At 42.7% G+C, this 12176-nt stretch overlaps 1 protein-coding gene across 4 annotated transcripts in view; it reads left to right on the top strand.

Annotated features, from left to right (window-relative positions):
- TEDC1 (tubulin epsilon and delta complex 1) overlaps positions 1 to 12176 on the top strand; it is a 53045-nt gene that overhangs the window by 17745 nt on the left and 23124 nt on the right. For 2 of the 4 annotated variants that reach the window (XM_053474871.1, XM_053474869.1), the window contains exon 3: positions 6709 to 6911. The exons of 1 other annotated variant lie outside the window; for it this stretch is intronic. In XM_053474871.1, the coding sequence (XP_053330846.1) occupies positions 6709 to 6911 (203 nt within the window). The remainder of the gene's footprint in view (positions 1 to 6708; positions 6912 to 12176) is intronic. One more of the 4 variants, XM_053474870.1, reaches the window with a different exon arrangement.

The following is a 12176-nucleotide window of genomic DNA, read 5'->3' as shown; positions in this document are numbered from 1 at the left end:
CGGGGAACTCTGATCTCTGACAGCCGGGGAAGGTCTGCGCAATGGACGCAGACAACCCCCGCTGCTAGCCACACCTCCTTCCGCGTAGACAACTTGCGCTGCAGCCGGATCGCGTGGACGTCAACCCGCTGCCCCGGTATACAGCAGGAAATTGGAAGCACCGGTAAGTGTGTGGGGTGGGGTGGAGTGTTAAATGGGGGCATAGGGCATTTCTGGAGGCAGAGTGCTCTATGAAATCCCTTTTAACCCCCTGAACGCCACTTTGCCTCCTGATTTGCCTTATACCTCCCTATATGCCACTCTGCCCCATAATATGCCTTTTAACCCCCTAAATGCCAGAGTGGCATATAGGGGTATAAGGCATTTCTGGAGGCAGAGTGGCATATTGGGGGTTAAAAGGCATATCATGGGGCACAGTGGCATATAGAGGGTTAAAAGGCATATCATGGGCCACAGTGCCATATTGGAGTGGCAAGCCTGGGGGCAGATGTGTGTAACTGGGGGGCAGGTTGGAAAATACAAGGAAATTAAAAACAAAAAAAATATTTGTCTCAATCATAGCTTTTATTAAAAAATGTAATAGTTTACATGAATTAACATTTACTGGTAAAACTTTTTTCCTATAGGGTCGTCTTATATTCAGGCTTTTTCTTTTTTTCCTAAATTAATATTCAGATTTTGGGGGGGGTCGTCTTATAATCGAGCAAATACGGTATTATTAATTTTATTTTATTTTTTTAATTTTATTTTTACTAATCACGCTGTGATTAGAAAGCTGGGCTCCATTGACTTGCATGGTTGAATGCAGTACCTGTATTCAACCTGCAAGTGGAGCCAGAGTTCTTTAGAGGGTCTGGAGACCATCTAGCGAACTTTTTCATCTTTATTTATTTTTTTACCTGGGCCGCCGCCATCTTGCGGATGGTGAAGATGGCGTGCAGCTGCGTCTGTGACCGCTCTCCGGAGCGGTCACAGCCCGTCCTGGGGTAAGTGTTTGGTGTCGCTGAATGCCTCCTGATCGAGGCATTCAAGCGACACCATTTAAGTTTAGGAGGTGATCGTTGATACAATGTATGGAGGATGTTGCCGCCCCGGGGAGGGGCCAGACATGGCCCCTAGTGCCGATCGTGGTGTTGCTGAATGTCTCGAGGTCGAGGCATTATAGCAACACCGTTTGGGTGCAGAAAATGAACGTAGATCGCTTTCTGCACCCGTTTAAAGTCATGACGGTCCTGGCGCGTCAATTGTCGTTAACCGTTTGTTTTCCGGTGACATGCCCGGACCGTCAATTGTCATCAAGGGGTTAAGAGAGTAGTTTCTCAGCAGGCTGTGGATAAGCCTGCGGCAGTCACGTACTGTGACCTGCTCCCTCCTCAACACCAGGCGGTTCCTGGCAAACCATAGATCGTCCTTTACACAGCACATGAGACGCCAAGCATCATCACCTACACCCTAAATGGTAGTGAATTAGGGATAACAACAAATGAGAAAGATTTGGGAATTGTTAGACAACAAACTAGGCAACAATGTGCAACGTCAGTCAGCAGTTGCTAAGGCCAGTAAGGTATTGTAGTGTATAAAAAGGGGCATCAATTCGCAGGATAAAAATATAATTTTGCCTCTGTATAACTCAGTAGTAAGCCCCCACCTCTAATATGCTGTGCAATTTTGGGCAACTATTCTAAAGAAGGATATCCTAGCACTAGAAAGGGGGCAGAGGCGGTCTACAAAATTAATAAAATTAATGCAACACTTTAGTTATGAAGAAAGGTTAACAAATTTAAATCTGTTTAATTTAGAAAAACGGCGCCTCAGAGGGGATATGAATATTATATAAATATATTAGGGGCCAATACAAACTATTGTGTGGAAATCTGTTCATAAACAGGACTAGGGGAAAGGCAGAGGAAATGTTTTTTTTACAGTAAGGACAATAAGGATGTGGAATTCTCTGCCTGCAGAGGTAGTTTTATCGGAGTCTGTACAGCAACTGGATGAATACATAATATTCAGGGATATAATCTTTATGGGGAAACAGGTTATTGATCCAAGGAGAAATCTGACTGCCATTTTGGGGTCAAGAAGGATTTTTTTTTTCCCTGGTTAGTGCAAAATTGGAAAGAGCCAAACTGTTTTTTTTTCTGTCTTCTTTTGGATCAACAGCAACAAATTAACAGATTTGGACTTGAAGGACGCATGTCTTTTTTTCAGCCTATATAACTATGTAACTATGTAATGGCGCTGTCAGTGTGTGTTCCTGGAAAAAGTCTGTAAAGTACAGGGTGGAAGGGACAGGTACTTTCTCTCGACAGAGTCCTTGAGTTCCAACTCGAGGGCTCTGAACAAAGCCTGTCCAACCGGCACGGCCAGAACAAGTGAAGGGCACTGTGGACAGTGTCTATATCTGCACAGCCCCCTGGCATGCATAAATGTCCTTAGGGGGAGGCCTCCCTGAATGCCCATCCATGCAATGTCTTTATGCCTGTTGGTCAGCCAGCTCGATGCCACATTAGCCCAAACAGTCGGGCAGTAGAAAGAAGCGAGACATGGAGTTTCCAGCAGAGCTTTTCACTACGTCTCTGAGAGTCCTGTGCAAGCAGTTGCACACAAAGAAAGTCCTCAGCACGACCCTGGTGGTGGTAAGCTCGGTCCGCAGGTTCTGAAGTAGCTCCGGGCGTTGCTTCTTTTCCAGGGAGTCATACACTGGGATGAACCTGCCCAGGATCCATCCACCACTAGTAGAATGCCACAGACCGGCTCCCGGAAAGAGTCCACCGTGAAATTGGCTCCTCGGATCAGGATAGCAACCATCTGCCAACTTGCAGCTGTTGTCGTCGGACCAAAAGGAAGGGCCGAGAGAAGGGTAAAGCTTATTCCTGCAGCAAATGTACATCACAGCTCTGGGAAGAGAGAAAGGTTGGTAAACCACGCCTTCGGAACTGGTCCTTCATGCTCCTCCATGCTCCTCACATTAATGGAGAAAATAGAAATTGACAGCATTAGTTGGGAGAAAAAAAAGGTTAGTTCGGTCAAGGCACTGGTTACCGCCTCCTCCCTTGGGTGAGGGAGGATCTTCCCCACCATGGTCGATGGGGGTCCAGATGATCTCATCTAGCAGCTGTTCAAGGAGAGTGGCCTGGGTGTCGATCCAGCTGGTTGAGGCTCAGGGCCTCAGTCTCGGTAGCTGGCTTGTCTGACTGAGTCAGGTCCTGGACCATCTTCTCCAGCTCATCCTCGTTAGTGGCCTCGGGAGGAGGGGGGTAGGGATTGATGGTGGAGCCCTATTTTGGTCAAAAGACCTGGAAGGGCTCATTCATCCTCTCATTCATTCATCCTCTCTCTGGCTGGCATTGGGCAGATGGGCAGGGTGCCGCATCTCCATGGATCCCTGTAGCTGTTGCAGGTATGGCGCAGAGGCCAGTGGGGGTTGGGGGATCTGCCCAACATTCCAGTATCCCTGTGACTCAGGGATGGAGACCGCAGTCTCATCCACCCTTCACGGGTCAACATCCTCAGATGACCAATCAATAAAATACACAAAATCCATGGACACTGGGGCATACTGTTGAACACAGTCGAATAGCTCTTAATATGCCTGTTCCAGTTCCCATTCTTGTGTGACCAAATAATCCAGGTCAGCCCACAGCTTGGTCACATATGGGATATCCTCCGCCCTTAGCTCCTGGAGGTCTTTTCCCCGACACTCTGATGCACCAACGATCCTTTTGCATGTTCTCAAATAATAATCCTGGGCTGCCAAATCCATGGTCCTCTGTGGGACCTTTTATCCTCCAGCCCAGGGCACATCGTCCAACCTCAGCTCTGTCTGAACAAGCAGAGTAGGGAGTGTTGGCAATTCACTCGGGCAACACAAATGTAGAATGAAACATGAACTCATTCTTATTGAAAACACACCACTATTTAAACAGTACAAGGGGGTTATTTACTTACAATGTACACCGCAAACCACACATAGTTCTCCATCAGACCTCTTTGCACATGTCTCAATATCTGCACTCAGCCCAGTAGGAGGTTGCTATTGTAGTCTGTGGGGAATATGGTTAACACAGGTCGTTCCTTGACTTCTGGCTCAAACCTGTTGAATATCAGATCTTGCAAATACAGGTCCTCACCTGAGACACATAAGCCCCCTCCAAAAAATGCAGGTGCCCCAAATCTGCGTCTGAGCGCAACAGTCTTTAGAGTCTCTGGTACTTGGGGAAATCTGGCACTCTGTTCTAGGGGTAAGATATAGCCGCATGACCCGCTGTACCCACCTTCCCAAAAACACAATCCCTTCCAAGGCCAGGGCCCATAGTCTGTAGGAAAGAGGCTGACCATAAGGCCCTTCCAGGAGCCTATCACACGGAGGCTTCCATGACAGAGACCAAATTTGGAAGATTGGTCCTTCAATCAGTTATTTGATCATTATTACCCAGTCTTGCTACCTCTCTTTGTGCGTGCCACTGGGAATGGCAAGGAAATTGTTACCAGAGAATTCCATTTCCTTGTTCATTCTCAATTATACCCTCTTTAATAAATATATATATATATTTTTATTGGCAACTGGGGAGGGCAATTATCAGAGTAGGCCTTGTTTATTCACTGGAGAGGATGGGGAGGGCTAACATTTTATTTGCTCCTACCCTACCTGAAAGGTGGAGCTCTCTGTCTGTCTCTCTGTCTCTGTCTCTGTGACACTGGGTGAATAAGCAAATAAAGGGAATTCTCAGGTATAAATTCTAAATTTCACACATGGCTTCTCCATTTTGGTTTTACTTTTGTTTAATAAATCATGATACGGTGTAATATATTGTTCATATGAGGTTGTATTTACCTTAGAATTCAAATAGGGTGTACTTTCTTTCTCACATGACTATCAGCTCGGCTAGCAACCAACCTAGTGGTTGTTTTGTAAGTATCATATATGAACTGTTATTAAAATACAAATGTGTGGGTTACTAAATGAACCCACCATCTTTGAGATGTTTTTAAGTTATGTAAAGATGTACTTTAGGGCTGCAACAACCAAATGATATAATCGATGAATGAAAATCGCTGCCAGTGAATTTCATTATCGATTAGTTGAATCGATTTTATTGAATATAAGATGAGGAGGGTTTTTTCAGAGCAAATAGAGGTCGGATAATAACTCTAAGATCCAGATCCCCTGCAGCGCTGCTCACTGACAGCCGGCGGTCGTATGTGTAATGAGCGCAGACATCCTCTGCTACTGTCCTCCACTTCTGCCAGGGCTTCTGGGGTGGAGCACCAGCGTGACATGACCTTCCGGTGCTCCACCATAGAAGCCCCGACGGAAGTACCGGCCAGCAGCGACGGAGGTTGTCTGCGCGCATTGAGCAACGTTCGCCGGGTGCCAGAGAGGCAGCCTATGGACGTCTGTGTGATGCACACTGACATCCTCCGCTGATTACGGCAGTTCCACTTGGACTTCTATGATGGAGCACCGGCGTCACATGACCTTCCAGCCAGCAGCAGAGGTTTGTCTATGCGCATCGCACAGACCTCCACCGGCTGCCCCCACTAGACACCAAGGAGTCTGGAGCATGGGGGGTAAGTCTGGGGGGTACATAGTGGAATATCGGGGGGCACAGTGGCATATAGGGGTATAAGGCATATTTGGGAGGCAGAGTGGCATTTCAGGGGGTATAAGGCATATCGGTGGGCACAGTGGCATATCAGGGCAATAAGGCATATCGGAGGGTACTATGGCATATAGGGGGTATAAGGCATATCTGGGGGGGGCAGAGGGTATATCTGGGGAGGGTGGTGTGGCATATCTGGGGGTATAAGGCATATCAGAGGGCACAGTGGCATATTAGGGTCTATAAGGCATATCTGGGGAGGGCAGTGTGGCATATCTGGGGGTATAAGGCATACAGGGTGTATAAGGCATATCGGAGCAGTGTGGCAAGCCTGGACTCAGATGTGCATAACTGGGGGGGCAGAAAAAATGCCTTTTTTCTCAGTTCTATTCTGCTGTTTGTTTTTAACATCTAGTTATTTTAAACAAATAAAAAATGTACATTTATTTTTTTTATCCGATTATTCGGAAAAATAATCGGCCAACTAATAGGTTATGAAAATAATCAGGTGCAGCTAGGGCTGAAACAACTAATCGATAAAATCGATAATAATCGTTGTCAACGATTTTCATTATCGATTAGTCGAATCGATTTTTTATCGATTTATTCCCCTCACTGTAGTTTGTAACAAACAATTGTTCATATAGTTTACATGAATTAACATTTACTGGTAAAACTTTTTTCCTATAGGGTAGTCTTATATTCAGGCTTTTTCTTTTTTTCCTAAATTAATATTCAGATTTTGGGGGGTCGTCTTATTATCAGGGTCGTCTTATAATCGAGCAAATACGGTATGTTTAAATCACAATGCTATGTTTGTTTATAATATAGTAAAGGTATAATAACACAGTGGCCCTTTTTCTCTGTAAAAAAAAAAAAAATAAAAAAAATGATTGGAGAATGCAGTTTAGATTTTTTTAAATATTTATTTTTGCTTTGTAGATTACATTTTTAAAATGTTAATCTTGATTTTGCATCACCCTTCATAAATTACTCTTTCACCTCCAATTGCTAGGAAAAAATTACACAATTACTTTTGTATTTCTATACAAGAAGTGTTATACAAAAGTCTTGCTATATAATGTTGTTGTTTGTTTTGCAGAAAATCAAGTAATGTATGTAAAATCCGTACTTCGAAATCAGGGCTATGGAAGGTCAGCTTTCTATAATCTTCCATGCGATGGGACAGAAGGCAGCAGGGAATTACTTCTTGCGTTTTCTTGGCTTCTTGACAAACTAAATCTTCTTGAAAGACTTCTAGAAGTTAATAGAGTAAAATTGGGGGACGAGATAAAAGTTTGCATGGTTTGTATTTTATTCCAAATTTATTTATTTTCAGTAATAAAGCATTGCTAGTTTCATTTTTAAAGTGACTCTAAATATAAGCTTGATTTTCAATACAGCATTTGCTCATATACCAGGTGGCAGTTTTTAAGAAGTGTTAGAAATAAAGGGTGTGAACGTCATTTCATCTTACTGTATGAAAAGGCCATTAACATATTATTCCTGTGAATTTTACAATTACTTGTACTATAGCTGTAGCAACTACGTTTGTGCATTTGGATTACCTGATTCATGCAATCTCAGAAAACGAGGAAGGATATGAATATTTATCATGAATTTGTCTGTTTTCAGTGGCTTTGCCTCCTTAACTTAACCGTTTGGAATCTTGCTCGCTTTTTCTGGTGAAGTGTCCAACACTTTATTACCACTTGTTACATTTTACTACAGTCGTAAAATCTAACTAGCCTTAACTGACTGGACAAGTATGGCTGGGATATAAATGTTATTCCATATACCAATACCAGACTGGGACTGGTGGATAATAGCTGTTTTTAGTGGAAGGTGTATGAATGTGAATGTGAGTGTGAGTATGAGTAACGTGTGTCTACGTATGTGTGCCAGAGTGTATGTTTGAATAGAATAATGGCCACTTTATTAGGTACACCTGTTCAATTGCTTGTTAACACAAATAGATAATCAGCCAATCACATGGCAGCAACTCAATGCATTTAGGCATGTAGATGTGGTCAAGACAACTTGCTGAAGTTCAAACCGATCAGAATGGGGAAGAAAGGGGATTTAACCCCTTGACTGCTAACGACGGCATGGTGCCGTCGCTAGCAGTCCCAGTCAGGTGCTAACGACGGCACCATGCCGTCACTAGCACTATCTTACCTTGATGGAGGTCTGTGGAACCCCATCACCACCTACCCCGGCGATCTGCCCCTCCCACTGAAGGGCATCACCGGGACCACCCTATCCAGCCGGTGACGTCTCGGGCAATGACGCGATGACATCACCGCGCAACTTTATTAATAACTGACAATTGTCAGTTAAAGCGGTATGGGGGCATGCTGCTTAGATGCCTGTATCTCAGGCATCTAAGCAGCTACAGACCCCCAACATATACTTTTGGAAAGGTAATCGCCTCACCTTTCCAACGGTATAATGCCTGTGAAAAAATAATAAAAAATAATAAGTTAAAAAAATTAAAATGTTAAAAAAATGATTTGGGGGTCTCTAAAGGAAGATAAATAAAGATCAAAATTGCCCAGAGACCCCCAAATTAAATTATCTAAACATTAACTAGTTTAACTTAAAAAAAAAAAAAAAAGTATTGTAGCTAAATGATCACTGTGGTAGCCAATGTTACCACAGTGATCATATAGCTATGAAAAGTCACATTCCCTTTTTAAAAATGGGCGATACTACATTTTAACCCCATGATCCCTTTGATCATGGGGTTAAATTTAGCCAATGGTAAAGGGAAGAAATTTTTGAAATCCTGATGAACTGTAAATATTAGTAAAATCAGCCACTTAGCCTGTGCGGTACGTGAGTGACCATCTCATCCCTGGAGCGCCTTGCTTTTTACTGCAAAACTTATTTTTGCTGTAAAAGTGATTTTTTTTTTTTTTCTCCCTTTACCATCATTTCTTTGGGATTGTAAGGGGAAAGAATGGTGTGTGTGCTTCTGTGAGTGAATGTACGGATAGTATGGTGTGTGCTTCTGCGAGTGAATGGAGATATGAAAGGCGCGTGAATGGTCAGTAATTAGGGTTGAAGCCTTAATGTGGCATTACTGCTCGCGCAAGAAGTTAAATTATGGCACAAAAAGTACACATTTGCAGAAACTACACCCCTTGGCGCATTAAATGAGGGGCTGCATGCGTTTCTAGTACAAACCTGGAGTGCGCAAGACACAAATGAACATGTCGCTATGGTTAGAAAGAACATATTTTCTAGCCAAAGCGACATATTCCGTCATTATTTGTGCACTCAACTTTTGTCCTAGAAACACATGTAGCCCCTCATTTGAAGCTCCAAGGGGTGTAGTTTCTTGAAATGTGTACTTTATGTACCCTAATTTAACTTCCCAGATGTCTAGACCACTTTAACTTCAGATATGGCAGATTTGAGAATCTTGTTAAAAAATTGTCTTAAAACATTTAGGGGTGATGCCTGCAATTAGACAGCTCTAGACAGCTGGGAAGTTAAATTATGGTACAAAAAGTATAAATTTGCAGAAACTACACCCCCTGGTGCATCAAATGAGGGGCTGCATGTGTTTCTAGGACAAACCTGGAGTGCGCAACACATAAATGAACTTGTCGCTTTTAATTTTATTTTATTTTTTTTTTTTTGTGTGATATTCACTTATTTGTTGTGCACGTCAGATTTGTGATACAAATAAGACCTCATTTGCTGCGGCTGGGGGTGTAGTTTCTAAAAATATATAGTTTTGTTGTCATATTTTAACATCCCAGACAGCTAGACCTGTTTAATTGATGGCAGCCATGCATTAAATTTAAAGGTGAATTTTGTGATAGTCTAGTAAATTGAACTTTTAGCAATAAAATATTAGAAAAACACAGTCTACTGTTCTCAATGTTTGTTTATTTTAGACTGGTTACCTACTACAAATATTTAGCAACACAGGTTTTGATATTAGAATTTAGAAAAATAAAATTACAAACTAGTTTTTATTGAGTCGGAAAAATACACCTTTTTCCCATTTTTGGCTTTATTTTGCAAACCTAATGAAACATACACATATAATAATGGTATATTTGGAATCTGCTGGGTGTGCTGAAAAAAAACAATATATAGTTTATTCCCAAGAAATGTACTTCTAAACGCGTTTAAACGTGAGATGCACCAAAATGCCGAAAAACAGCTTAGCACCCAGGTGGGAAATGGCTTAGCAGCCAAGGGGTTAAGTGACTTTGAATGTGTCATGGTTGTTGGTGCCAGACAGGCTGGTCTGAGTATTTCAGAAACTGCTGATCTACTGGGATTTACCCGCACAACAATCTCTAGGGTTTGCAGAGAATGGTCTGAAAAAGGTCAGAGGAGAATGTGCAGATGACAGAAAGGCAACAGTAACTCAAATAACCACTTGTTAAAATCTTAATTTTAGTGATAAAAAACACAAAATAAATTAGTGCATGGAAAGGGTTAAGATGCCAGCGTTTGAAATACCTTGAGGTGTCTAGTTTTCAAAAATATATGGTTTGAGGGGGTAAATTCCATTGGCCAGCTTCAAAGATACCCGAAATAGCACATGGGGCAGAATGATCGGCTTTGGAAATAAAATGGTTTTGAAATAGCAAAACGCTACTTATTGCCCAATAACTTGCAGAAAAAGCAAAACAACATTGGGTTTTTCTAAACTCAGGACAAATAGTAGAATCTATTTAGCAGGTTTTTTGGATGAGTAAAATATTTTTCAAATGAAAGTTTTTCTTTTTCAGTTTTTAAATATATATATATATATTTTAAAAACTGAAAAAGAAAAACTTTCATTTGAAAAATATTTTACTCATCCAAAAAACCTGCTAAATAGATATATTTTTAAATGGTATCTGAAGAAAGCCCTTCTTGTCCTGAAAAAAACAACATATAACTTGTGTGGGTACACTAAATGATTGAGGAGAAAATTACATCTAAACATGAGTACTGCAAAAGTGTTAAAAGGGTGCACAAAAGTAAAAAAACAGCCTGGTCCTTAAGGGGTTATGGTAGAAAGTAGGGCTGCAACAACTAATCGATAAAATCGATAATAATCGATAATGAAATTCGTTGGCAACGAATTTCATTATCGATTAGTTGAATCGATTATTATCGATTATAAAATGAGGGTTTTTTCAGAGCAAACGCTCTGAAAAATCCCCCTCATTATATAATCCGTTTAGTCTGACTCACCGTCTCACAGCAGCACCTCCTTCTTACTCCCCCTCCCTGTAATCACTGTGACAACTGGCCCCGCCCCTTCCTTCTCCAGGCCAGAACCACATGGCTGTGGAATCCTTTTTCTCTAAAATGTCTGCCAATTTGCCCCAAGGGCAGCCTCCTGCTCCCTCCAGACCAGAGGCAATACCATCGGAGTCAGAATCCGAGAAATCTGAAGGAGAGGCGTCCGGCTCCAAACGGCCTTGGAAGGGCAGTAGTGTTTCAGTCGGCAAGGGTAAGGTACCTGCCAAACGCCCATAACCCTCTGACACTCCTTTGCATGACCCATTATCTATAGGGTAGGGTGGCATGTCTGGGGAGGATGGAGTGGTGTTTTAGGGGGTATAAGGCGTATCAGGCACAGTGGCATGTGGGGGGTAGAGTGGAGTGGCAGATGTGGGAGGCAGCGTGGAGTGGCAGATGTGGGAGGCAGCGTGGAGTGGCATATGTGGGAGGCAGCGTGGAGTGGCAGATGTGGGAGGCAGCGTGGTGTGGTATATGTGGGAGGCAGCGTGGAGTGCTGTGGTAGGCAGCGTGGCATATGTGGGGGGGGGCAGCATGGCATGTCTGGGAGGCAGCGTAGCAAGCCTGGGCTCAAATGTGCAAATATTGGGGGGCTGGTTGGGAAATAAAGACAAGAAATGTATTATCAAAGTTTTTTTATTCTGCTGTTTGTATTTAACATCATTTGTTTAGTAAATTATTTTAACCCCTTAATGACAAAGCCCGTACATGTACGGGCTCAAAATGCATTGTTTTCAATGGGTTTAGGGACCGCCCATTGTCCTTAAGGGGTTAAATAAATGAAAAATTTACATTCATTTTTTTTATCCGATTAATCGATTAATCGAAAAAATAATCGGCCAACTAATCGATTATTAAAATAATCGTTAGTTGCAGCCCTAATTTAAGCCCCGATAATTGATGCATGCTCTTTAATCTCCCTCCTTCTTTCTAACGAAGAAGAAGCCTGCCCCAGCTGGAGACATCGACCTTCTGATAAAACCCTTATCTAGGCTCTCTTTGACGTATACTTCCAAGGCTTGGTTCTTGGGTATGGAAAGATGGTACACCCTTCCCCTGGGTGGAATAGTACCAAGTAACAGATCGATAGGGCAGTCATAGTAGCGGTGGGGCGCTGGCGGTCCGCCTCCTTTTTACTGAAAACATCTGCATAGCCCTGATATGCCTTAGGAATCTCGGTAGAAAGAGGAGACACCGTGATTCCATGAAGAGGCAAAACTCTGCTCCTACACCTTTGTTGGCAATCCTTACCCCATGGGGTAATTTGACCCTTCCTCCAATCAGTCTCAGGATTATGTTCTAGATGCAAGA

Source organism: Spea bombifrons, chromosome 9 (genome assembly GCF_027358695.1).
Source record: "Spea bombifrons isolate aSpeBom1 chromosome 9, aSpeBom1.2.pri, whole genome shotgun sequence".
Classification (NCBI taxonomy): domain Eukaryota; kingdom Metazoa; phylum Chordata; class Amphibia; order Anura; family Pelobatidae; genus Spea; species Spea bombifrons.
The sequence above is the reverse complement of the archived record's forward strand: the minus strand, read 5'-3'. Positions and strand labels throughout refer to the sequence as shown.